This window comes from Cherax quadricarinatus, chromosome 46 (assembly GCF_038502225.1).
Source record: "Cherax quadricarinatus isolate ZL_2023a chromosome 46, ASM3850222v1, whole genome shotgun sequence".
Taxonomy (NCBI): Eukaryota; Metazoa; Arthropoda; class Malacostraca; order Decapoda; family Parastacidae; genus Cherax; species Cherax quadricarinatus.
In genome coordinates this window covers 6,464,121-6,492,049 of record NC_091337.1, presented here as the reverse complement: position 1 = coordinate 6,492,049, position 27,929 = coordinate 6,464,121, and the positions used below count along the sequence as shown (strand labels likewise).

At 38.8% G+C, this 27,929-nt stretch overlaps 1 protein-coding gene across 4 annotated transcripts in view; it reads right to left on the bottom strand.

Moving 5' to 3' along the window:
- The window catches only part of elgi (E3 ubiquitin-protein ligase NRDP1 elgi), a 43,081-nt gene extending 16,007 nt beyond the window's left edge, over positions 1-27,074 (bottom strand). For 3 of the 4 annotated variants that reach the window (XM_053787990.2, XM_053787992.2, XM_053787993.2), the window contains exons 1-6: positions 26,916-27,074; positions 24,902-25,002; positions 18,376-18,518; positions 17,405-17,561; positions 14,977-15,108; positions 2,276-2,431 (exon numbers count right to left, since the gene is read on the bottom strand). In XM_053787990.2, coding sequence (XP_053643965.1) covers positions 2,276-2,431; positions 14,977-15,108; positions 17,405-17,561; positions 18,376-18,518; positions 24,902-24,991 — 678 coding nt within the window. In that variant the 5' untranslated portion in view covers positions 24,992-25,002; positions 26,916-27,074. Of the gene's footprint in view, positions 1-2,275; positions 2,432-14,976; positions 15,109-17,404; positions 17,562-18,375; positions 18,519-24,901; positions 25,003-26,807; positions 26,827-26,915 lie in introns of those variants that run through there. The other variant, XM_053787991.2, reaches the window with a different exon arrangement.
- Positions 27,075-27,929: the final 855 nt, after the last annotated feature.

Genomic DNA, 27,929 nt, shown 5'->3' with positions numbered 1-27,929 from the left:
TGAAGCAGCAGTGACAGACAACATGAAGCAGCAGTGGCAGACAACATGAAGCAGCAGTGGCAGACATCATGAAGCAGCAGTGGCAGACATCATGAAGCACCAGTGGCAGACATCATGAAGCAGCAGTGGCAGACATCATGAAGCAGCAGAGGCGGACTTCATAAGGTAGCAGTGACAGACAATATGAAGCAGCAGTGGCAGACAACATGAAGCAGCAGTGGCAGACAACATGAAGCAGCAGTGGCAGACATCATGAAGCAGCAGTGGCAGACATCATGAGGTAGCTGTGGCAGACATGAAGCAGCAGTGGCAGGCAACATGAGGTAGCAGTGGTAGACAAAATGAAGCAGCACTGGCAGACAACAAAGTAGCAGTGACAGACAACATGAAGCAGCAGTGGCAGACAACATGAAGCAGCAGTGACAGACAACATGAAGCAGCAGTGGCAGACAACATGAAGCAGCAGTGACAGACAACATGAAGTAGCAGTGGCAGACAACATGAAGCAACAGTGGCAGACATCATGAAGCAGCAGTGGCAGACATCATGAAGCAGCAGTGGCAGATATCATAAAGCAGCAGTGGTAGACATCATGAAGCAGCAGTGGCAGACATCATAAGGTAGCAGTGGCAGACAACATGAAGCAGCAGTAGCAGACAACACAAGGCAGCAGTGGCAGACAACATGAAGCAGCAGTGGCAGACATGAAGCAGCAGTGGCAAAGTGTAGCATTAAGAGTGCAGCAATTAAGTGTAGCATTAAGAATGTAGCAATTAAGAGTGTAGCAATTAAGTGTAGCAATTAAGTGTAGCAATTAAGTGTAGCATTAAGAGTATAGCAATTAAGTGTAGCATTAAGAGTGTAACACTTGTAAGTCACTCTGACTTTTCTGGGTTATCCTACATTCTCTACACATGTAGTCAAGAGCAGGAATGGCTGGTGTGGTGGCCCTATAAACCCCAACAACAACAACGGCCGCTGTCACCACCACTAGTCACATATGTAATGACATTTATTTTATTCATTTTAGTGTATATGTTTCTATGTTATTAATATTGTTTATTATGTCATATTACATGAAGTGTGATAGATAAATAAGCTGTAGAGTTGATATTAGGGAAATTATTGAAGTATTTTCTTGTGCCCGGAATTCCACTGGGACAAATTAATTCCATTTCAATTGATTTAAATGAAGAAAATTGACTGTAAATGAGCAAATCCAGATGCAAGCAAGGTCTTGGAACGGATTAAACTCGTAAGTAGTGGTTCCACTGTATAGCACTTCTCTCAATATTTTAATAATTTGCCATTTTTCGTGTGTTATGTCCCCATAAAATGGGGGATGGGAGGAATGATATAGCACTATACATCTACTAAACAATGAACCTGTCTCTGGTGAAGGAAAAGAGAACTGGTGGAGGATACAGTTTGTATCCTCCAACAGTTCTCTTTTCCAGTTTCTCTTTGTATTCTCCACCAGTTTCTCTTTGTATTCTCCACCTGTCTCTCCCAAGTTGATAAAAAATTACAAGAGGACACCATCTGTATGGGTCTTAGGTTTCCGACCCTGAGCAATAAGCGAAAATTGCCAGCAGGTGGAAAAAGTCTTATTTCATTACTGAATGTATTTAAAATGCCTGATAACGTGTTTACACTATCATATATTAAGCACTCAATACAGCTAGGCATAAAAAAAAAAAAAAAAAAAAAGTACATACAATACTTACCTTAAAATATGGCAGTGGTCGCCCTGTCTTTACACAACTGTTGTGCAAAAAATGGCAGAAGTGGTAAAAGCATCGAACGTAATGAACAATGAATCAACTGAAAGCCAACGAAAATGTGGAATACCGAAAAGGTGCTGAATGCACGGGGCCCTCCTGTATACATATAAGCATTATCCCAACTTTTCTCACATTTTAGCTAATAATGCAGAAGATATGAAAACACTGTGTTGATGGATGATGCAGAAAACAGGTGATTTAGTCCCATCTCTATAGATCTGCGAGGTGATAAACAATATACGTATTCACGAACTTTGCCTGGTCATCATACAGTTGAGGAGGTCATTAAGTGGGGGAGGGTCCTACGTTTTTTTTGGTCATCATACAAATTTACATTATGTGAATGATCATTAAGCAGGGGTCTACCGTACATATAAAAAGTATATTAAAGGTTTTGTTAAATTCAAGGTAATTTAAGTCATTACCACTAGAGTACGTGTATAATATAACAGCCTAAACTTTAAAGTATTCCAATTTATACAGCACTTTACCTGTAACATAGCATCAGGAGTGGAAATCATACCACCCCAGCGAGTGACCCGTGCACGAGCTAGAGAACTGGCCCACCTCACAACCTCATCTTGCTCCATTTGATCAGCTATTGCTCTCATCTGTGGGTTACTGATTCTCATAGCTCGCATAAAATCCTAAAAAAAAAAAGAAAAAAAAAAAGAAAAAATAAATAAATAAATATTACATTGGTGCTTAATAAGCTGTTATTGGGAAATGTTGTTTAACGACAAATTGAGCATAAAATAATTTAAACTGCTGAACAAACTGAATATCCAGTGCACAACAGTACTGGTGGCAGTGCCAATGACACTTAGATGCTCCACACGTATGGAGGCACTCTTTATTTCTGATAGCAAATCACTGAGGATAATATTTAAAGACAGCAAACAATTACTGAAAAACAGAATACTGCACTTGCAATTATCCCCAAAATTCCTTGATTAACATTATTACCTACATCATATTCCAACAGTATTTTAAATTCCATACATTACTTCTTTCTACTTCCTAGTCTTATATCCTCACATATTATTGAATGTGTAAATTCCTACTTCTCAACTCTCACACCCTCCCTCTGATTCTTCTTTAGATGCTTCTGCACCTTTCATTTACCCATATTTTTTACAAAATTAATTTGCTCCAATATTTCTACATGACTAAAACCACCTCAATACTTGCTCTCTCACAGGTATATATTTTATACTAACACCCCTATCTTCTCCAATTTATTCCTGGCATAAAATTTACACCATACACAGATCTTAGGTATGACATTTCCTATACCCAAATTCCTCCTTGCTGCAATAGTCAACCTATGCTTCATACTTGTATAAAACCATCCGTATCACTATCTTGGTTCATTTAGATTGTTTCCACTCAATGACAATCTTTTTGTTCATAAACTCATACACTCCTGCCATTTTTCTTTTGTTTTACTACATTCTGTGATTTCCCTGCTTCATTCTTCAACAGTCATACTGTCTGTCTTTCCAGTCAGTTTTTATTAATAGCAAATCTGCCATATACTCCACCTGATATACTGTACTTAACAGACTTATTTTTCTACTTCTCTCTCTCTCTCTCTCTCTCTCTCTCTCTCTCTCTCTCTCACATTACCCTTTTGTATAAAAGAAGCACACACAATACTTGGGCACATTAATCCTAGGTAGTATAGGTGTAGTATCCCTTATACAAAATTCTGAAATTTGAAAACCTCTGGAATCCAAAACTTTTTTCAAGCACTTACATGATGCCATAAATGCAAAATTCCAGTCAGCATTAAGGAGGTGTACAGAGCCTTTAATCAAAAACATACAAAACATAGCATCGTAGGTGGAGAGTGAAAGCCTGCTGCTGTTTGTTGTTTTTTAACAGCTGATGCAGGTATTCTGCTGCTGCTGTGCTACCTTTATTAAAAATGTTGTTTTTATTAAAAATACTGTATAAAACTACCTTCAGTTTATATGTATAAGCTGCATATGAAATATAATGGATTCTGTGTTTTGATTTTCATCCCATCCTCAAGCTATCTCCTATTCCAAAATCTGAAAAATTCTGAAATCCAAGACACTTCTAGCCCCAAGTATTTCGGAAAAGGTACACTCAACCTGTAGTACTTATGACAGATCAAGCAGTAAAAATATATACATGTATATATATACATATATATTTTTTTTTAACACACCGGCCGTATCCCACCGAGGCGGGGTGGCCCAAAAGGAAAAATGAAAGTTTCTCCTCTTACATTTAGTAATATATACAGAAGGGGTTACTAGCCCCTTGCTCCCAGCATTTTAGTCGCCTCATATAAACTAAATATTTATTTTAATTGTGATTATACAAGCATGAGCAAAGTAACATTTATGAAGGGGTTCAGGGAAACCGGCAGGCCGGACTTGAGTCCTGGAGATGGGAAGTACAGTGCCTGCACTCTGAAGGAGGGGTGTTAATGTTGCAGTTTAAAAACTGTAGTGTAAAGCACCCTTCTGGCAAGACAGTGATGGAGTGAATGATGGTGAAAGTTTTTCTTTTTCGGGCCACCCTGCCTTGGTGGGAATCGGCCATTGTGATAATAATAAAAAACAAGCATGTCAGCGCTGTATGACCCTAGTGGGTTTAGTGCTTGTTTTGGTTATACGTAATAATAATAAACAAGCATGTAAATAAACCAACAATACAGGCCTTGCAGAAAAATATAGTTATACAATAACTTCTTCTATTGTGTTTTTCCTTAATTATAAGTAGGATTTTGGAAAATAATTGTTAGTGTCACTGATAAGTACTAAATATATGTGGGTTATTCACTATTGCATGGCAAATGCTGTGCTAATGTTATTAGAGTAGAAATGTGAAGGTTGGGTATAACTGTGGAGAGTCATAGTTGATGACAAGTCATTTTCAAAGGAAAGAGGTTACAGGAGAGCCTGAATTAAAGGTGCAACTTTGGAGAAAAATACTTTTATACACACTGGCTGTCACCCACTAAGGTAGGGTAACCCAAAAACAAAACACACTCACTATCACTCATTCAATTCAAGTGATCCTCCAAACTGTAATATCTCCACTCCACTTTCAGAGTGCATGCACTGTACCTGCTACCTCCATGCTGTTATATTCATGGAAAGCACTAACCAACAAGGTCCATTTACTGCTACATGGCATAAGTGAGAAATGTAGGAGGGGAAATATGAAAGTGTTATGGGGAAGGGCATCAGCAAAAATCTAGTGAAGAGGAAGAGGGTCATGGTTGATATGGTAAATCAGTGTCAGTTAAGAATGGGAGAGTCCGCACTAAAAGCAAGTATCATCAGAAAGGAGGGCAGAGTAAGCATATCAGAGTTTCAAAGAAAAGAGAGGCTAGACTGGAGTGGCTACACTGAGGTCGTTACAACATTGAAAGAGTTGTCATTAATGAAGCTGTCTGCTTTTGAATTAGTAAAGCAGTCAATCAAAATATGTTTGACTCATTTTTTTTTTAACACAACGACCATCTCTCACCAAGGCAGGGTGACCCAAAAAAGATGAAACAGTTCCTTCTTTTTTTATTTTATTATTATCACACCGGCCGATTCCCACCAAGGCAGGGTGGCCCGAAAAAGAAAAACTTTCACCATCATTCACTCCATCACTGTCTTGCCAGAAGGGTGCTTTACACTACAGTTTTTAAACTGCAACATTAACACCCCTCCTTCAGAGTGCAGGCACTGTACTTCCCATCTCCAGGACTCAAGTCCGGCCTGCCGGTTTCCCTGAATCCCTTCATAAATGTTACTTTGCTCACACTCCAACAGCACGTCAAGTATTAAAAACCATTTGTCTCCATTCACTCCTATCAAACACGCTCACGCATGCCTGCTGGAAGTCCAAGCCCCTCGCACACAAAACCTCCTTTACCCCCTCCCTCCAACCTTTCCTAGGCCGACCCCTACCCCGCCTTCCTTCCACTACAGACTGATACACTCTTGAAGTCATTCTGTTTCGCTCCATTCTCTCTACATGTCCGAACCACCTCAACAACCCTTCCTCAGCCCTCTGGACAACAGTTTTGGTAATCCCGCACCTCCTCCTAACTTCCAAACTACGAATTCTCTGCATTATATTCACACCACACATTGCCCTCAGACATGACATCTCCACTGCCTCCAGCCTTCTCCTCGCTGCAACATTCATCACCCACGCTTCACACCCATATAAGAGCGTTGGTAAAACTATACTCTCATACATTCCCCTCTTTGCCTCCAAGGACAAAGTTCTTTGTTTCCACAGACTCCTAAGTGCACCACTCACTCTTTTTCCCTCATCAATTCTATGATTCACCTCATCTTTCATAGACCCATCCGCTGACACGTCCACTCCCAAATATCTGAATACGTTCACCTCCTCCATACTCTCTCCCTCCAATCTGATATTCAATCTTTCATCACCTAATCTTTTTGTTATCCTCATAACCTTACTCTTTCCTGTATTCACCTTTAATTTTCTTCTTTTGCACACCCTACCAAATTCATCCACCAATCTCTGCAACTTCTCTTCAGAATCTCCCAAGAGCACAGTGTCATCAGCAAAGAGCAGCTGTGACAACTCCCACTTTGTGTGTGATTCTTTATCTTTTAACTCCACGCCTCTTGCCAAAACCCTCGCATTTACTTCTCTTACAACCCCATCTATAAATATATTAAACAACCACGGTGACATCACACATCCTTGTCTAAGGCCTACTTTTACTGGGAAAAAAATTTCCCTCTTTCCTACATACTCTAACTTGAGCCTCACTATCCTCGTAAAAACTCTTCACTGCTTTCAGTAACCTACCTCCTACACCATACACTTGCAACATCTGCCACATTGCCCCCCTATCCACCCTGTCATACGCCTTTTCCAAATCCATAAATGCCACAAAGACCTCTTTAGCCTTATCTAAATACTGTTCACTTATATGTTTCACTGTAAACACCTGGTCCACACACCCCCTACCTTTCCTAAAGCCTCCTTGTTCATCTGCTATCCTATTCTCCGTCTTACTCTTAATTCTTTCAATTATAACTCTACCATACACTTTACCAGGTACACTCAACAGACTTATCCCCCTATAATTTTTGCACTCTCTTTTATCCCCTTTGCCTTTATACAAAGGAACTATGCATGCTCTCTGCCAATCCCTAGGTACCTTACCCTCTTCCATACATTTATTAAATAATTGCACCAACCACTCCAAAACTATATCCCCACCTGCTTTTAACATTTCTATCTTTATCCCATCAATCCCGGCTGCCTTACCCCCTTTCATTTTACCTACTGCCTCACGAACTTCCCCCACACTCACAACTGGCTCTTCCTCACTCCTACAAGATGTTATTCCTCCTTGCCCTATACACGAAATCACAGCTTCCCTATCTTCATCAACATTTAACAATTCCTCAAAATATTCCTTCCATCTTCCCAATACCTCTAACTCTCCATTTAATAACTCTCCTCTCCTATTTTTAACTGACAAATCCATTTGTTCTCTAGGCTTTCTTAACTTGTTAATCTCACTCCAAAACTTTTTCTTATTTTCAACAAAATTTGTTGATAACATCTCACCCACTCTCTCATTTGCTCTCTTTTTACATTGCTTCACCACTCTCTTAACTTCTCTCTTTTTCTCCATATACTCTTCCCTCCTTGCATCACTTCTACTTTGTAAAAACTTCTCATATGCTAACTTTTTCTCCCTTACTACTCTCTTTACATCATCATTCCACCAATCGCTCCTCTTCCCTCCTGCACCCACTTTCCTGTAACCACAAACTTCTGCTGAACACTCTAACACTACATTTTTAAACCTACCCCATACCTCTTCGACCCCATTGCCTATGCTCTCATTAGCCCATCTATCCTCCAATAGCTGTTTATATCTTACCCTAACTGCCTCCTCTTTTAGTTTATAAACCTTCACCTCTCTCTTCCCTGATGCTTCTATTCTCCTTGTATCCCATCTACCTTTTACTCTCAGTATAGCTACAACTAGAAAGTGATCTGATATATCTGTGGCCCCTCTATAAACATGTACATCCTGAAGTCTACTCAACAGTCTTTTATCTACCAATACATAATCCAACAAACTACTGTCATTTCGCCCTACATCATATCGTGTATACTTATTTATCCTCTTTTTCTTAAAATATGTATTACCTATAACTAAACCCCTTTCTATACAAAGTTCAATCAAAGGGCTCCCATTATCATTTACACCTGGCACCCCAAACTTACCTACCACACCCTCTCTAAAAGTTTCTCCTACTTTAGCATTCAAGTCCCCTACCACAATTACTCTCTCACTTGGTTCAAAGGCTCCTATACATTCACTTAACATCTCCCAAAATCTCTCTCTCTCCTCTGCATTCCTCTCTTCTCCAGGTGCATACACGCTTATTATGACCCACTTCTCGCATCCAACCTTTACTTTAATCCACATAATTCTTGAATTTACACATTCATATTCTCTTTTCTCCTTCCATAACTGATCATTTAACATTACTGCTACCCCTTCCTTTGCTCTAACTCTCTCAGATACTCCAGATTTAATCCCATTTATTTCCCCCCACTGAAACTCTCCTACCCCCTTCAGCTTTGTTTCGCTTAGGGCCAGGACATCCAACTTCTTTTCATTCATAACATCAGCAATCATCTGTTTCTTGTCATCCGCACTACATCCACGCACATTTAAGCAACCCAGTTTTATAAAGTTTTTCTTCTTCTCTTTTTTAGTAATTGTATACAGGAGAAGGGGTTACTAGCCCATTGCTCCCGGCATTTTAGTCGCCTCATACGACACGCATGGCTTACGGAGGAAAGATTCTTTTCCACTTCCCCATGGACAATAGAAGAAATAAAAAAGAACAAGAGCTATTTAGAAAAAAGAGAAAAACCTAGATGTATGTATATATATATATATGCATGTGCGTGTCTGTGAAGTGTGACCAAAGTGTAAGTAGGAGTAGCAAGATATCCCTGTTATCTTAGCGTGTTTATGAGACAGAAAAAGAAACCAGCAATCCTACCATCATGCAAAACAGTTACAGGTTTTTGTTTCACAGTCATCTGGCAGGACGGTAGTACTTCCCTGGGTGGTTGCTGTCTACCAACCTACAGAAGGGGTCGCTAGCTCCTTGCATCCAGGATTTTAGTCACTTCTTTTGACACACATGGCATACGGAGGTAGGATTCTTCTCCACTTTCCCATGGAGAACTATCAGGAAATCTCTTATAATATTTACCAATAGTTTCCCCAAAAATTATGGGTGTTCCCAAGGGTGAGTGGACAGGAAAAAAAAAATTGGCAAGGTGTGTGTGTTTGTACGACATTCTTCCCAGTCATGGTCTAAACTACAATGTTTCAAGAGTTAACATGTTGGTTTTTATAAGTGAGTTATGTAATTTAAGCAACAGGGATCTAAAAAAAAAAAAAAAAAAATCTCTAACAGTTGATTGGTAAGCCACCAAAACAAAACACACAAGCAACACAATGATATAGTAATCAATGATCTTATCAGCAAACACTGTTACATATACAGTGTGCAGTAATTATCCACTTCCCATGCCTGCTACTACTATACATGATATATATAATGTACAGCTGTGTGTACTGCACAGTATTTGACAAAAGACAACTACAGGTATTAATAAGTACCCTATTATTTTCATTTCACCCCAGCTTTCCTCTCACTGCACTTCATGCCCAATCATTCTAGACTGACTGTGTTGCACATCTAACATAATTTCAAATAAGCAAAAAAAATAACTTCTACTCCACCCATCCATCTACATACTACATTAATATATATTTTTTTTTTTTATCTTACAATGTGAAGGAAAATGCAGTGTCAATTTTATTAAACAATGGGATGATTTGAGGTGTCTAATTATTTTCAGCAAAATACAATGCTGTATGTTTTCACCACAAAATGCAGTAATTTAAATTGTTGTGTTAGACAAGATATTAAATTAGAAGCGTCAGCCACTGAATCTGTTTGGTTACAGCTTCTCGAGGGCCGAGAAAAACTAATTTTGGGTGTGATTTACAGGGCCCCAAATCTTGATAGGGAGTGCAGTAAACTTCTATGGGACGAAATTCGTAAGGCATCTACATACGAAAATGTTGTGCTAATGGGAGATTTCAACTATAGACAGATTGACTGGAGCAATTTGACAGGAAATTTAGAGTCGGGTGACTTTCTTGATACGATCCAGGATTGTTTTTTAAAACAGTTTGTGACAGAGCCAACTAGGGGAAATAACCTCCTTGACTTGGTTCTTGCCAGTAGGGAAACACTAATTAATAATCTTGAGGTTAATGATGAGCTTGGGGAGAGTGATCACAAATCACTCAGTTTTAACATATCATGGAATTCCCCTAATAATGGCAATCAAGTCTCCGTCCCTGACTTTCGCTTGGCTGATTTCATAGGACTGAAAAATTACTTAGGTGGGCTGAACTGGAATGACCTGACTAGGGGTCAGGTAGGTGGTGATGGTTGCCGATATGATGCTTTCCAGGGCATAGTTCTAGCTGCTCAGTCAAATTATGTTCCAAATAGGGAAATCAGATCAAACAAAAATGATCCTAAATGGATGAACAATAGATTAAAATATCTGATTGGTCAAAAGAGAGGCATATATAGGCAAATCAAAAGAGGAGAGGGGCAATTAAGAAATCGATATATTCAGTTAAAGAGAGAAATAAAAAAGGGAATTAGAAAAGCAAATAGAGATTATGAGGTTAAAGTTGCAAGAGAATCGAAGACTAACCCAAAAGGATTCTTTCAGGTATACAGAAGTAAGATCAGGGACAAGATAGGCCCACTCAAAAGTTCCTCGGGTCAGCTCACTGACAGTGATAAGGAAATGTGTAGAATTTTTAACACATACTTCCTCTCAGTTTTTACACAGGAGGATACCAGCGATATTCCAGTAATGATAAATTATGTAGAACAGGACGATAATAAACTGTGCACTATTAGGGTCACAAGTGACATGGTCCTTAGGCAAATAGATAAATTAAAACCTAACAAATCCCCAGGCCCTGATGAACTGTATGCAAGGGTTCTAAAGGAATGTAAAGAGGAGCTTAGCACACCTTTGGCAAATTCTTTTCAACATATCACTACAAACTGGCATGGTGCCAGATAAGTGGAAAATGGCAAATGTGATACCTATTTTCAAAACAGGTGACAGGTCCTTAGCTTCGAACTATAGACCAATAAGCCTAACCTCCATAGTGGGAAAATTTATGGAATCAATAATTGCCGAGGCAGTTCGTAGCCACCTTGAAAAGCATAAATTAATCAACGAATCTCAGCATGGTTTTACAAAGGGGCGTTCCTGCCTTACGAATTTATTAACTTTTTTCACTAAGGTATTTGAGGAGGTAGATCATGGTAATGAATATGATATTGTGTATATGGACTTCAGTAAGGCTTTTGACAGGGTCCCACATCAGAGACTATTGAGGAAAATTAAAGCACATGGAATAGGAGGAGAAATTTTTTCCTGGATAGAGGCATGGTTGACAAATAGGCAGCAGAGAGTTTGCATAAATGGGGAGAAATCAGAGTGGGGAAGCGTCACGAGCGGTGTTCCACAGGGGTCAGTGTTGGGCCCCCTGCTGTTCACAATCTACATAAACGACATAGATGAGGGCATAAAGAGCGACATCGGCAAGTTTGCCGATGACACCAAAATAGGCCGTCGAATTCATTCTGACGAGGACATTCGAGCACTCCAGGAAGATTTGAATAGACTGATGCAGTGGTCGGAGAAGTGGCAGATGCAGTTTAATATAGACAAATGCAAAGTTCTAAATGTTGGACAGGACAATAACCATGCCACATATAAACTAAATAATGTAGATCTTAATATTACGGATTGCGAAAAAGATTTAGGAGTTCTGGTTAGCAGTAATCTGAAACCAAGACAACAGTGCATAAGTGTTCGCAATAAAGCTAATAGAATCCTTGGCTTCATATCAAGAAGCATAAATAATAGGAGTCCTCAGGTTGTTCTTCAACTCTATACATCCTTGGTTAGGCCTCATTTAGATTATGCTGCACAGTTTTGGTCACCGTATTACAGAATGGATATAAATTCTCTGGAAAATGTACAAAGGAGGATGACAAAGATGATCCCATGTATCAGAAACCTTCCCTATGAGGATAGACTAAGGGCCCTGAAACTGCACTCTCTAGAAAGACGTAGAATTAGGGGGGATATGATTGAGGTTTATAAGTGGAAGACAGGAATAAATAAAGGGGATGTAAATAGTGTGCTGAAAATATCTAGCCTAGACAGGACTCGCAGCAATGGTTTTAAGTTGGAAAAATTCAGATTCAGGAGGGATATAGGAAAGTACTGGTTTGGTAATAGAGTTGTGGATGAGTGGAACAAACTCCCAAGTACCGTTATAGAGGCCAGAACGTTGTGTAGCTTTAAAAATAGGTTGGATAAATACATGAGTAGATGTGGGTGGGTGTGAGTTGGACCTGATAGCTTGTGCTAACAGGTCGGTTGCCGTGTTCCTCCCTTAAGTCAATGTGACCTGACCTGACTAGGTTGGGTGCATTGGCTTAAGCCGGTAGGGACTTGGACCTGCCTCGCATGGGCCAGTAGGCCTTCTGCAGTGTTCCTTCGTTCTTATGTTCTTATGTTCTTATGTATAAGTAGTCAAGAAACACTACAGATCTTGAGATCAGTCACAAACTTGGCCCTGACATTAAATTGAATTTTTTTTTTCAACAAACCGGCCATATCCCACCGAGGCAGGGTGACCTAAAAAGAAAAATGAAAGTTTCTGTTTTTAAATTTAGCAATGTATACAGAAGGGGTTACTAGCCCCTTGCTCCCAGCATTTTTGTGGCCTTTTGCAACACGCATGGCTTACGGAGGAAGAATTTTGCTCCACTTCCCCATGGAGATAAGAGTAAATAAGCAAGAAAAAAATAGAAGAAAACCCAGAGGGGTGTGTATATGTATGCTTGTACATACACGTGTAATGTGACCTAAGTGTAAGTAGGAGTAGCAAGACATACCTGCAACCTTGCATGTTTATGGAAGAGAAAAAAGATTGTTAGGTAAGACACATATGCAACAGTTAGGTATCTTTATTATGAAACGTTTCGCCTACACAGTAGGCTTCTTCAGTCAAGTACAGAAAAGTTGATAGAAGCAGAAGATACTTGAAGACGATGTAATCAGTCCATCACCCTTAAAGTTTTGAGGTGGTCAGTCCCTCAGTCTGGAGAAGAGCATTGTTCCATAGAGAAAAAGATGCCAGCAATCCTACCATCATGTAAAACAACTACAGGTTTCCATTTCACACTCACTTGGCAGGGCAGTAGTACCTTCCTGGGTGGTTAATTTTCTTTCTATGTCCCATAAATTTTATGATTTTACTTGGAAAACTTTCTTATTTTGACAAGCTCCTAGTCCCAATGCTGCTAAATTCTCAGTGACAGGCTGTATGTATATGAACAGTGTAATGTATTAATGTACTTTATTTTCACCCCCAGGAATCAGCAGTTCAGTCTGATGTACTTCTAACATACCAGAGATCCAGGAGCCTCAATTAAGTCATGCAGACTTCTAGTATTTTCATTGCAGGTGTGGGCACACATTCCCTGTGCAAGCTGTGAAACTGGGTAACAGTGAATGGTAGCTCTTGGCCACTGGAAGAAAAGTGTGATGTTACTGCTGGTTCAATAACTTCACCTTGGTCTCCTACCTGAGCTGACTTTCTTTCATGAATCTTAAGGTGTAATCCATTTTTCACAATTTATTCTCCCTGTGTAATGAGCAATATACTAAGTTCAGTTGCCATGATAAGCTGCAGGTGTAGATACCCACAGGGTTGCTAATGGGCCAATGCTAATAATGTCTGGCATTGAAAGCACCTAATCTAGAAAGAACTCACTGTGGATGCTGTAGTACACTGACCATGTAGCCACCTTGAGTAGCATCTTACTGGTTTGTGCTGGACATAGGAAAAGATGAAACATCAGAGTGCAGCCAAACTGACTAGAAGGGTTGAGAGAGGGGGATTGATTAGAAGATGATGAGAGATTTCTCCTAATTTTCTCCCTATTACCTTTGTTTTTTATGCCTATAGTAATACTGCCTTATTTTATTCATGCTTCGGTCAATGTGTGATGCATTTACTTTTGGAATTTGTGCATAGAATTTGATTAACAAAACCACTAAACACTTGTTAAAACAGATGAGAAACAGAGTAAGTCTAAACAAAATGAAGACAATGGTGAAGACTTTTTTTTTATAAAAAGTCCCTTGTTATGATGAGCATTTTGGGCAATTGAAACAAGACTGGTTGAAACTGATTTAAATCAAGACACAGAAAAAAATTCTTTTATATTTAGTAATTAATACAGGAGAAGGGGTTACTAGCCACTTGCTCCCGGCATTTTAGTTGCATTTTATGACAAGCAAGGCTTATGGAGGAAGGATTTTTCTTCATACTCCCATGGAGTGTAAGCAAGGCAATATTTATGAAGGGATTCAGGGAAACCAGTTAGCCAGTCCTGGAGGCAGGAAGTACAATGCCTGCACTCTGAAGGATGGGTGGGGATACTTGCAGTTTGGAGGGGCATCTGATCTGTGCTATAAGAGAGCCTCTGGCAAGACAGGGATGGAGTGAGCGATGATGAAAGTGTTTCTTCTTTTTCGGGTCATCCTACCTTAGTGAGAGTGGGACAGTGTGTTAAAAAAAAATAGAAAAGATAAAACCATGGGTCTTAGGAGACCATGCTATCTACTCTGGAAATTTTTTGAGATTTCATTACAAACTGACAAAAAACTGAAAAATGACACATTTTGGATATTTCAGTGAACCGTCAAGGATTTTGAATCTGCTTTATCTGGGGTGTCCTCTTCTGTAAACACACACTGAAACTTTATACAGTACTTAATTCTCACATTCTGTCAGGACTACACCACATTTTAAGAATAGTAAACTTTTGAAGAATATTACATGATTAGTACTAAAGTGAACAGCATACTGCATTTCAAAAGCAACTCTTTCAGGAATTGGAATTTCTGAGAAGAAACAAAGAATGTAGACAGATAGACTGCCAGAATGTAAATGATCAAGTACTACTTAAAAAAAAAAAAGGCTAAAACTTGACAGCAATACCTTTAGAAGTTGAATTTCCCGTTTTTGTTCATTGAGTTGGTATTTGTTTTCAGCGAGCTCTTGCTGTAACTCTGCAATTTTACCCGACTGATTTTGTATCAAACTTCGTAACTCTCGAAGGCAATTATGATCCTGAAATGTGCATATTATGAGACTCGAGAGATGATGCATTCACTACAGTACTACTTAAATCAATATTTGCAATGATCATAACTGCAGATTGGCATTTATATGCAATTAATCAATTCCAGAGTGCCAATGTCTTAAAACCTTATTTTAATAGAGCCTCTCCTCACTTAACGATGGAGTTCCGTTCCTAAGACCACATCTGTAAATGAATTCATTGCTAAGCAAGGAGCATACTATAATGGTAGTGGGTGTGTGTCAACCATCTTTGATATTGTTTTAATGTCACCTTTGCACCATTTATAACATTTTTAGTATACGTATTTTCTTTTTGGGGATTTTCTTTCTTTTTTGGGTCACCCTGCCTCGGTGGGAGACGGCCGACTTGTTGGAAAAAAAAAAAAAAATTTAAATGTTTATACAGCAGTGTACTGTATATTGTAATAAACAGAACTGAGGAAATCAGCTCTAATATACATTATTTAGGTATGTATACTGGTCAGAGGGCCCGTCGTAAGTCTGAGTCCTCAGTAAACTAGTACATACGTTGTTACGTGAGGAGAGGCTGTATGTGCAACGAGTGTAACTGGAGATTAGTATTTATATGTCACTAACTGGTTCCATGTGCTAATGTCTTAATTGTTTAATTTTTTTAAGCTGGTACATCCTACATCAAAGCCCTACTGAATATATGGTCAAAATCGGAAGATCACATATTACTTCCGAACAATATGATAGAAAAATCTATTGAAGTGTTTAGAACCTTGAATGAAACTGTATATGGCATATACAGAGTATATGGAGTTACTCTACAGTTCATACCACTTTTACTTAGAAAATACTGTTATTCTGTATTATGGATTGGTCCACTGTTAATAAAAATGGCACATTCTAACATGATAATATATTACCTTACAGCTCATTAAGTGGTACAGTGTTTGTCATTAAAGTATGCCAGCCCTCCCTCTCATACCATGACCACAAAACAGGTCATCCTTTATGTTTTACAACATCCTTCAACTGTCTAGGAAGTCATTAATATACATTCTCCAGGGTTTCATGGGTAAATTCTCCCCTGACTCACAGATGGCATCCTGCAGCCATGGGAGTTGGCCAATATCCTTCCCTTAGTAGATCTTACTTTATAATAGCATAAAGAGTCTCAATGGGGTTCAAGACTGGGAAATTTCATGGTTAGTCATCAAAGAAGGGTATCTCACAGTCATGAAGCCAATAAATAACAGATTTCACAGTGTGGCAAGGAGCACCATCTTCCATACAAATCTTCACATCACACTGTGGTGTGAAAGATTCAAGTGATTCTAGGTAAGTAAATATGGTTAACATTAGTAAGGATGTTTCTGAGAATGCTTTTGGTGTGAGAATAACATCAACACCATCCTCAAGAAACTGATGCAACCAAGCTCTCACTCAGTGCTCACACATCAAAAAACTTCTAGTATTTCTTTCATTTGATGACCTGTTTTAAGTAAACCAATGAGCTACACATCTGTCTCTTGAGTCAGTGACTTATTCCTACTCATGTTAAATTGTAAATTGCCAAAAATGTCCAACGAGCTTGGCTCTATACGCAGCCATGAACAGGGAAACTGCAGACACAAATTTGGCCATTACACAAGCATAGAAGGCACTTAGGATGCAGCCAGTAGCCTCAGCAATCCCAGAATGTCCCCCTATAAGTTACAAGGCCAGCATAACTTTTTGTCTCACAGAAATGCCTACTAGGTGGACATTAATGTATGTTGGGTACCTTCCACCCAGAATACTTTAACAAGTACTATATACAAACTTGCTTAACTTTATAATTTAGAATTTTATATATGTATAGGATAAATCCAGTATAATGCAGTCATTCTTACAAATCCAAAGGCTTCAGTATTATTTGGATATTAATTATCTATTCACTAGTTACTCTTTAGGGCAACCAACAAATAGATTTGATTATTCAATGTTTTTTCTGGCTCAACAGCTTTCCCATACCCAAAATTTCTCTTTTATTCTTGCCAATATTCCTTATGATTATCCAAATTAGCCAGATTAGTGTGATATATTATAAAAATGGTTTCTATAATGCAAAATGAACCTAATTCTTAAAACAATTCTTCAACTAAATTTGTTATAAAGGCAATTTTGTATTATTCACAGTTTTTAGTCTCACATGACCTCCAAAATGTAACCCCTTGTGAATTTTCACAGGCAATTGCATACCAAATAACATTCTCATAATTTAGTCTTATTTAAATGGTATATTAAAATAGGTTTGAGAACAAGATGGTCATACCTTTAACTCATCCTTTGGAACAACTAGGCCACACCCTTGTTCACATGGAACCGGACGCTTGGGGTTGAATTCACATTCTTCTAAGTGAGAACTCAAGGCATCAAGTTTTACAACTGATATACAACCATGAGATTTGTTGTCACAGGATATATATAGCCTGAGGTAAATGAGAACAATTTAGCAGTAGAAGTATGACTTTTATTAGCTTCCTATTAAGATAAATCACAGTTTCTTACTATGAAAGAAACATCCTGCAAAGTAGAAATGTCATCTATTCTATCATTTTAAAGTAACCAACTCTGATAGTTAACATTTAAACAACATATACTGATCCAGCAACACAGTCAAGTCGATCAAAGAACACATTGTACCACAACTGCAACTTAATATTCATTAAATTACTGCTGACTAGATATGTTTCAAATAACATATCACTTGATCTACTGATTTAAGTGATTTATTAAGATATCACTCATGTAGTGCCAGAAGCAGGAACTCAACACAATAAGCTTAGGAACTAGAGCTCAACTCCATATTGTTTTTATTTTTTCTACTACAATTTTTTTTTAATCAAAAGGGTCCAAGTCGTAATTGTACTGGATCAGATGCAATGCACGGTACTCAGAATTGCTGTATTTCAAATTAAAAAATAACTCCCTTCCCAAAGAACCATTATCCCAAACAAGGAATATTATTAAGCATCTTCAGGCAAGATTATGAAATGAGCCTTTTAGGATGTTTTTTATGCTTCACAATGATACTTCCATAATGAAAAAATTTAACTATTTTTTCATTAACCCAACCAGTTAATTCTTAATTAAAATAAAAAAATTTTTATTTCACTTTTAAAACATCTCAAAATGTTACTCCTGTCTTATAAAGCTTAAGAATGTAACTTTTTCATAATTTCAATACAAGAATAATGCATTTCACACATTCCTCAACAGTGGTTACAGTAAAATTAAACTCACTTTGAAAGTAAACTACGAAGTATCCTCGGTACGGACTTAAGCTGAGAAGAGGTAATAGGTTGGCGATCAACCGGACAAGTCTGCTGCCTGGACAACCATTCATTGATGCAACCACTGCAGAAAGCATGTTCACATGAAGGAGCCTGAAATAAAGCTTTAGTGTCATCAAGAGGAAGTTAAATTATGCAGGTCAAACAATGTAAGGGAAAAATAGTCCTAACTGACCAATGCTTTCAAGGAGCCTCTTTTGAGAGGTCAGTTAGCAGTAACCTTAACAATTTCCTCCTTTTTTATATACTATATATATAGTTGGTCATTATGATGTGTTTCTGCAGAGTGGATATTCTTCTGGTGATCATCAATATTCTGAGGGCTGGCTATACTGCTAGCATTTGTGGCACTGTTGTGGTGTTGGTTTGAGTTTTCTCACTGAGAGTGAGGGAAGTTCATGGCAATCAAGTATCAGATTAGTTACCTTGATTGGGTACTATCACTGGGCAGACATAAGTTTCAACTCTGGTGATGAGAGGTTATTTTTTTTTTATTATCACACTGGAGTTTACCTGGAGAGAGTTCCGGGGGTCAACGCCCCCGCGGCCCGGTCTGTGACCAGGCCTCCTGGTGGATCAGAGACTGATCAACCAGGCTGTTACTGCTGGCTGCACGCAAACCAACGTACGAGCCACAGCCCGGCTGGTCAGGAACCGACCACTGAAAGATTTGGTTGATGTCCGCCTGGAGCCTTGCAGTGTCTGCAATGGAAGACACTGTCATGCAGATTCGGGTGTCATCTGCAAAGGAAGACCAAGGCAGGGTGGCCTGAAAAAGAAAAACTTTCACCATCATTCACTCCATCACTGTCTTGCCAGAAGGGTGCTTTACACTACAGTTTTTAAACTGCAACATTAACACCCCTCCTTCAGAGTGCAGGCACTGTACTTCCCATCTCCAGGACTCAAGTCCGGCCTGCCGGTTTCCCTGAACCCCTTCATAAATGTTACTTTGCTCACACTCCAACAGCACGTCAAGTATTAAAAACCATTTGTCTCCATTCACTCCTATCAAACAAGCTCACGCATGCCTGCTGGAAGTCCAAGCCCCTCGCACACAAAACCTCCTTTACCCCCTCCCTCCAACCTTTCCTAGGCCGACCCCTACCCCGCTTTCCTTCCACTACAGACTGATACACTCTTGAAGTCACTCTGTTTCGCTCCATTCTCTCTACATGTCCGAACCACCTCAACAACCCTTCCTCAGCCCTCTGGACAACAGTTTTGGTAATCCCACACCTCCTCCTAACTTCCAAACTACGAATTCTCTGCATTATATTCACACCACACATTGCCCTCTGACATGACATCTCCACTGCCTCCAGCCTTCTCCTCGTTGCAACATTCATCACCCATGCTTCACACCCATACAAGAGCGTTGGTAAAACTATACTCTCATACATTCCCCTCTTTGCCTCCAAGGACAAAGTTCTTTGCCTCCACAGACTCCTAAGTGCACCACTCACCCTTTTCCCCTCATCAATTCTATGATTCACCTCATCTTTCATAGACCCATCCGCTGACACGTCCACTCCCAAATATCTGAATACATTCACCTCCTCCATACTCTCTCCCTCCAATCTGATATCCAATCTTTCATCACCTAATCTTTTTGTTATCCTCATAACCTTACTCTTTCCTGTATTCACTTTTAATTTTCTTCTTTTGCACACCCTACCAAATTCATCCACCTATCTGTGCAACTTCTCTTCAGAATCTCCCAAGAGCACAGTGTCATCAGCAAAGAGCAACTGTGAAAACTCCCACTTTATGTGTGATTCTTTATCTTTTAACTCCACACCTCTTGCCAAGACCCTCGCATTTACTTCTCTTACCACCCCATCTATAAATATATTAAACAACCACGGTGACATCACACATCCTTGTCTAAGGCCTACTTTTACTGGGAAATAATTTCCCTCTATCCTACATACTCTAACTTGAGTCTCACTATCCTCATAAAAACTCTTCACTGCTTTCAGTAACCTACCTCCTACACCATACACCTGCAACATCTGCCACATTGCCCCCCTATCCACCCTGTCATACGCCTTTTCCAAATCCATAAATGCCACAAAGACCTCTTTAGCCTTATCTAAATACTGTTCACTTATATGTTTCACTGTAAACACCTGGTCCACACACCCCCTACCTTTCCTAAAGCCTCCTTGTTCATCTGCTATCCTATTCTCCGTCTTACTCTTAATTCTTTCAATAATAACTCTACCATACACTTTACCAGGTATACTCAACAGACTTATCCCCCTATAATTTTTGCACTCTCTTTTGTCCCCTTTGCCTTTATACAAAGGAACTATGCATGCTCTCTGCCAATCCCTAGGTACCTTACCCTCTTCCATACATTTATTAAATAATTGCACCAACCACTCCAAAACTATATCCCCACCTGCTCTTAACATTTCTATCTTTATCCCATCAATCCCGGCTGCCTTACCCCCTTTCATTTTACCTACTGCCTCACGAACTTCCCCCACACTCACAACTGGCTCTTCCTCACTCCTACAAGATGTTATTCCTCCTTGCCCTATACACGAAATCACAGCTTCCCTATCTTCATCAACATTTAACAATTCCTCAAAATATTCCCTCCATCTTCCCAATACCTCTAACTCTCCATTTAATAACTCTCCTCTCCTATTTTTAACTGACAAATCCATTTGTTCTCTAGGCTTCCTTAACTTGTTAATCTCACTCCAAAACTTTTTCTCATTTTCAACAAAATTTGTTGATAACATCTCACCCACTCTCTCATTTGCTCTCTTTTTACATTGCTTCACCACTCTCTTAACCTCTCTCTTTTTCTCCATATACTCTTCCCTCCTTGCATCACTTCTACTTTGTAAAAACTTCTCATATGCTAACTTTTTCTCCCTTACTACTCTCTTTACATCATTCCGCCAATCGCTCCTCTTCCCTCCCGCACCCACTTTCCTGTAACGACAAACTTCTGCTGAACACTCTAACACTACATTTTTAAACCTACCCCATACCTCTTTGACCCCGTTTCCTATGCTCTCATTAGCCCATCTATCCTCCAGTAGCTGTTTATATCTTACCCTAACTGCCTCCTCTTTTAGTTTATAAACCTTCACCTCTCTCTTCCCTGATACTTCTATTCTCCTTGTATCCCATCTACCTTTTACTCTCAGTGTAGCTACAACTAGAAAGTGATCTGATATATCTGTGGCCCCTCTATAAACATGTACATCCTGAAGTCTACTCAACAGTCTTTTATCTACCAATACATAATCCAACAAACTACTGTCATTTCGCCCTACATCATATCTTGTATACTTATTTATCCTCTTTTTCTTAAAATATGTATTACCTATAACTAAACCCCTTTCTATACAAAGTTCAATCAAAGGGCTCCCATTATCATTTACACCTGGCACCCCAAACTTACCTACCACACCCTCTCTCTAAAAGTTTCTCCTACTTTAGCATTCAGATCCCCTACCACAATGGCTCTCTCACTTGGTTCAAAGGCTCCTATACATTCACTTAACATCTCCCAAAATCTCTCTCTCCTCTACATTCCTCTCTTCTCCAAGTGCATACATGCTTATTATGACCCACGTTTTGCATCCAACCTTTACTTTAACCCTTTCAGGGTCCATCCCATAGATCTATGGCTTTATATTCAGGGTCCAAACTGTAGATCTATGTCATGAGCTCAGCTCACTCTGATAAACTGTGAGTGGTAAATTTGGACCTAGGTATGAGAGAATACATCTATGTGGTATGTGTGCACCACATAAAACAAATCCTGCAGCACACTGTGTATAATGAGAGAAAAAAACTGAGACTGATTTTCGACTAAAACAGCTACTTTGCAGTGTTTTTTCCTATGTTTTTTATAGTTGTATTTGTGATTTCTTGGTCTCCTTTGATAGAATGGAAGACATTTTACAGAAATAGAGATAATTTTGATTGGTTTTAGCACTGGAAATGGCTTGAAACTGAGCTCAAAGTGGCGGAAATGTTAAATTTTTCTGATGTTAAAGAGTAAACAAACGACCTCACACGTCTAATACACGCCAGCTGGTGGTTCTAATATACATTCACAAATGTGGTGATGATATTTATACAATTATTACAATATTGCATAACAGTAAATCTTCTATTTTTTGGTGTGAATAAAAATTCATTAAGTGAATAAAAAATCAAAATGGAATTTATTTGTAAAGCTTCAAAACATAACTAATGAACAGAGGAAATGTTAGTTTAGTGCCAGGAATATCTACATTGTTTATTCTGGACCCTATTTTGAAATTGGAACATTTTGAACTTTGTGTTAAATTGGCCAAATTACCAATTTCCAGTTGCTTTATTTTGTAGTTGAAACAGTTGACTTGGCGATTTCTTGTGCTCAATCTATAAAATAGAAGTAATACTAGTGAAATAGCTAAGAATTTGGTCGACTGGAATAATGTAATTGGCCTAAAATGGGAGTCAAAGTCGGCAAAATCGCCGATTCGTAAATATCGCTGACACATCAAAATTCATGAGAGCATAATTTCGTCAATTTTCCATCAAATTTCGTACTTTTTGTTTTATTACCTTCACAAAAAGATTCTCTACCATTTCATAAGAAAAAATATAAAAAATTTTTTTTAAATTTCTTGGACACTGGGGCACCACTTCAGATTTTGGCCTTGGACCCTGAAGGGGTTAATCCACATAATTCTTGAATTTACACATTCATATTCTCTTTTCTCCTTCCATAACTGATCCTTCAACATTACTGCTACCCCTTCCTTTGCTCTAACTCTCTCAGATACTCCAGATTTAATCCCATTTATTTCCCCCCACCGAAACTCCCCTACCCCCTTCAGCTTTGTTTCGCTTAGGGCCAGGACATCCAACTTCTTTTCATTCATAACATCAGCAATCATCTGTTTCTTGTCATCCGCACTACATCCACGCACATTCAAGCATCCCAGTTTTATAAAGTTTTTCTTCTTCTCTTTTTTAGTAAATGTCTACAGGAGAAGGGGTTACTAGCCCATTGCTCCCGGCATTTTAGTCGCCTCATACGACACGCATGGCTTACAGAGGAAAGATTCTTTTCCACTTCCCCATGGACAATAGAAGAAATAAGGAAGAACAAGAGCTATTTAGAAAAAGGAGAAAGCTAGATGTATGTATATATATATATATATATATGCATGTGCGTGTCTGTGAAGTGTGACCAAAGTGTAAGTAGGAGTAGCAAGATATCCCTGTTATCTAGTGTGTTTATGAGAGGTACTATGACTTATATTTTATTTGGGTTTTCACAGCAGTGTGAAATCTTGTAGTATGACTGTGTAAGGAAGACAATAGTCCCTTAGTAGGAAATGAGGGTGGCATGTCAGTGTATGATTACTGTGGTCCTCCCAATGATGTGGAGACTCCTTACTTTTTCAGTCTGGTCAGCATCGTTAACCTGGATGATGTGCATTCCACTTTTTTCTAGAGGCTGGAATATATCTTGGCCAACTTGGGTCAAAGAGTTCTTGGCAAATTTGTAGTCACTCAAGCATGCTTTGGGATTTATTAATTATAGTGAAAAAAAATTATCAGATGTTTTTGCAAGATTCCTGTTAATAGAAGAAGTTTCTTAGTGTGTGATCAATGTGTGTGTGTGTGTGTGTGTACTATGTGAGCATCATCAACTAATTGTCATCTTTTGGCAAATGGCCATCAGCCAAGATGGCTGCATTATAGGAAAACCCAGTTCCAAAGTTAAGATACAGCAGAAGTCAGGGGTACCAGAGAGGTTAGGTAGAACATTGGTACCAGTTTTGAACAAGAGACTGCTCAAAAACAGTTTTGTATTCTACCTATTCTGGGGTCAGTACAAGGTGTCACAGTCACCAAAGATCCAGGAAAACAAGATAATGTCTTGTTCCTCATTAAGCAAAATATGCAGTGATTGCAAAAATAATCCGATCTGAATTCATATTACATATTTGACGCTATACATATCTAAATGTCTTCTATTTCATATTCATCAACTCTCTGAGTTAATACAAGAGTTTAAGCTATCTACTGCCTCTCAGTGGACCAGCATGTAGCAATGAGCAAAGGTGTTCTGTTGTACTGCTATACTCTCAAGTGCTCAGAATTTGCAGCTGTATTTAGCACCATGAAATTTTGTACCAAGTGGATAAATATGGGTAGTTCAAAGATTATCAGTGAAGAAAAAGCCTGTATATTGGCTTGAAGACAAGAAAAAGTCGTCATAAAGGAAATTTGTCACCATACTGGACAAGCCAAGTCCAGCGTAATGGCGTTTCTTGTTATCTAGTTACACTTCTAAAGTCAAGGAGAATTTCTTTATAAGACAATCACTTTATTTTTCAAAATTGCCAGCCCTGAGGGTGCATTTATTTTAGACTCTTCAGCAGTTTAATGGTTAACATAATAATTCAAGCCAAATCTGCAAATCTAAATACTACAAAAATTACCTGGAGTGGATCTTGCAGAACTTCAGAGCATATAGGACAAAGCAGCTCCTCATCCACCTCCCCCTGGAACCTTGTCAGGTCAAAACCCATAACATAAAAATCTGGAAAAAATTAAATGTTAAAGATATTACAACTATTATACATTCTCCTAAAATAAATTAACACACAAACAAGGCATAATACAAATTTCCTTATTTAAATGAGCAAGGTTATCAAATGGGCTCAGCACAATAATTAAATAAAAATTGTTGGGAAGCTTTTAACCTACCACGGGGATAAAGGTTCTTGTATTTTGAACCTAGGCAAGATGCTGTTAGAGGCCTCTATATACAGGTATATAGAGGCCTCTAACTGGAGATGCACACTTTACTCTAGAATGGGCACTACATGAGTTATAAAGTTCTATATGCCATAAACATACAAGCTGTGCAATACCCAATGAGACACTTCCTTTTGGGATGGAGTTTAAAATGTGACTGAGGTATGGGAAACACTACCCCTACACCTGCTACTATAAAAATCATAACACATTTTTAGCTCATCTTCCCATAACCCATTCCATGTGCTTATTGGACAATTATAATACTAAATGTTATGAGCACATATGTACATTATGTAGATTAAACCTAGTAAAAAATATAAAATGATGTAACTTATTTCCAATGGGATTAAATCACTGGGCACTTTTTAAGTACCCATAACATGAAACTCTTCAAGATCATTGCAAAATAAAATTATGTATACAAAGCTTAAATATAAGTTTAGTTCATTAAGGCACCCCTAAAGTTCTACATCTACCACAAAAATAACTGTTTAACTGTTATAATCCTGTGAAAAAAAAGGGAAATAACTGAAGACTGCTCCTTGGTGGATTTTAGCAATTGATTATATACAGCAGTGAACATATTTTAAATTGTGCAATCTTAAGTTGGTTTTACATTTGAGATATTTTGTTTTGTAAATGTTAAGAAATGTAACTAAATCTAATGAAATCCACCTAACCCAATCTAAAATAACCTATCATAACCTTACTCCACCATTGGCCCAGTCGGACCAAAACATCATGGCAAGCTTCTCTCTCCTATGTGCAAGTTATGTGTAAGGCTATGATGACTTATGCTGTACAAGCCCTGCTCCTAGATGACTGGTACTGAAGCTTTCGATTAGTACAGTACTTAGATATTGCTCAATCTGCCAATGCAGAGAAAGGAATAAGAAGCACATAGAACATAGATACGAATCTGGGGTAAAACCAGAGAACTGAGGACTGAAACAGTAGGATGTCAATTTCTTTTTCTGCACTAAACCATGGAGGAGTTTGGAACTGGTAGAGTACAACTTTGATCAATAAAGTAGAAAGTGTTCAACTGTATCATCCTGCATGGGGTACCAAGGGCAGGTGTGGCTGTTCTCCAGTTGTAACGTGATGACATGTGTTGGCAGTCAGGTGTGTCCACTACATAGATGCACCATGAGAACATACAGATGATCTTCAGCACTACAAACCCGAGGTCAGGATTTATTAGAATCACCAAGAAGTCTCAGGGTTGATGCTGAATCTGTCAGCCAAAGCTGATGATAGGTTTATTCAGTCCTCCTTTACATTCGCTGCGTCTTTGTTTGCATGGCTGTGACTGGCCAAGTCTTAATAATAAATGTTAATTGACTCGAACATCTCGCTTGTGCTAAAAAAAAAAAAAATGTTTTTACTAACATCTCCGAAAATAAATTCACCAAGAAATAACCGTTTATTCCGTGGTATACTTTTTTGCTAAATATAAAATGTCTGATTTCCTCCGAATATCAGTCTTCAATTGAACCTCTATTATTCTGCAGCATATCATTCCTTATTGTTAATTAGGAGGCAATAGTGAGCATTAAAAGTAACAGTGACAAACTTTGTAACCATTCACTCAGAGAACCCAACACATGGCTCCATCCCAGACACAGCTCCCAGCACACCACACATCCACCACCAGTTGCAGCTCACGTAAGGAAGGTCATGAGGACTAACTAGAGTGGTGGAGGGAAGTTATGGGGTCAGGAATCTTCCAGTAGAGAGGTGGTCATGTCTGTCCCAGTGCCTGTTTACCAACAAACTCAGCAGCAGCAGCAGCAGCAGCAGCCAGCAGGACGCGACACTACACCTCCTGCCATCTGTTGGACGACTCTCAGGTTGCACTTCCATGGCCAAACTTCAAGGCATGGATTGCTTGATGCCGGTGAACTTAACTTCTCATTTTGTGATGTAGTTATGCCCAGTGGGGTCTGATAAAGACCCATTGTGACCTCTGTAATCCTGTTATTCTGAACTACCGCTCACAAGGACCCCAGTGGAAATAAGTCAGTCTGGCTTGTTTGGGTTATCCCTGGTAATCTGCTCATGTGCTTCTATGTATGATAATGTATGTAACTGTATTTATGTGTATCTGTACCTGTACCTAAATAAACTTATTCAAGCAGCGCCAGAGGAGACTGGACCCTGGGTGGACTTTAGGACCTCAATGGAAGTAAAAGGACCCCAGTACAAATAAGTCACTGACTTTTTTTAGGATTATCCTCGTTATCTACACATACGTATGCTGCTGTGTATGATAATTTATGTAACTATTTATGTGTACCTATACTTGAATGAACTCAACCCGCCCAAAATTTTCTCAGCCAACCAATGCCCTCCCAAATAAAATAGTAATAATAATTATAAGTTTCAAAAAGAAACAATTTCAAAACAAGTTTTCTCGAGTCCCCCGACCCCTTTCTAACCAGAGTCGTCACTATGTCTCCCACAGCAAAGAAATTCTAGCTCTGCCCCATTGGAAGTAAATCACTTTGACTTTTTTGGGGTTATCCAAGGAAATTTACACGTATGTTACCATGTATGATAAGTGTACCTATCTGGACCTGTACCGAAATAAACATACTCAGGCAACACAACTAACATCTTGATCCTAAGAATCCCAGCAACTCTTCCTTAAGCAAGTTAATGTGGTAATGAATTACTTGCAAATTAATTATCCGATAATAATTG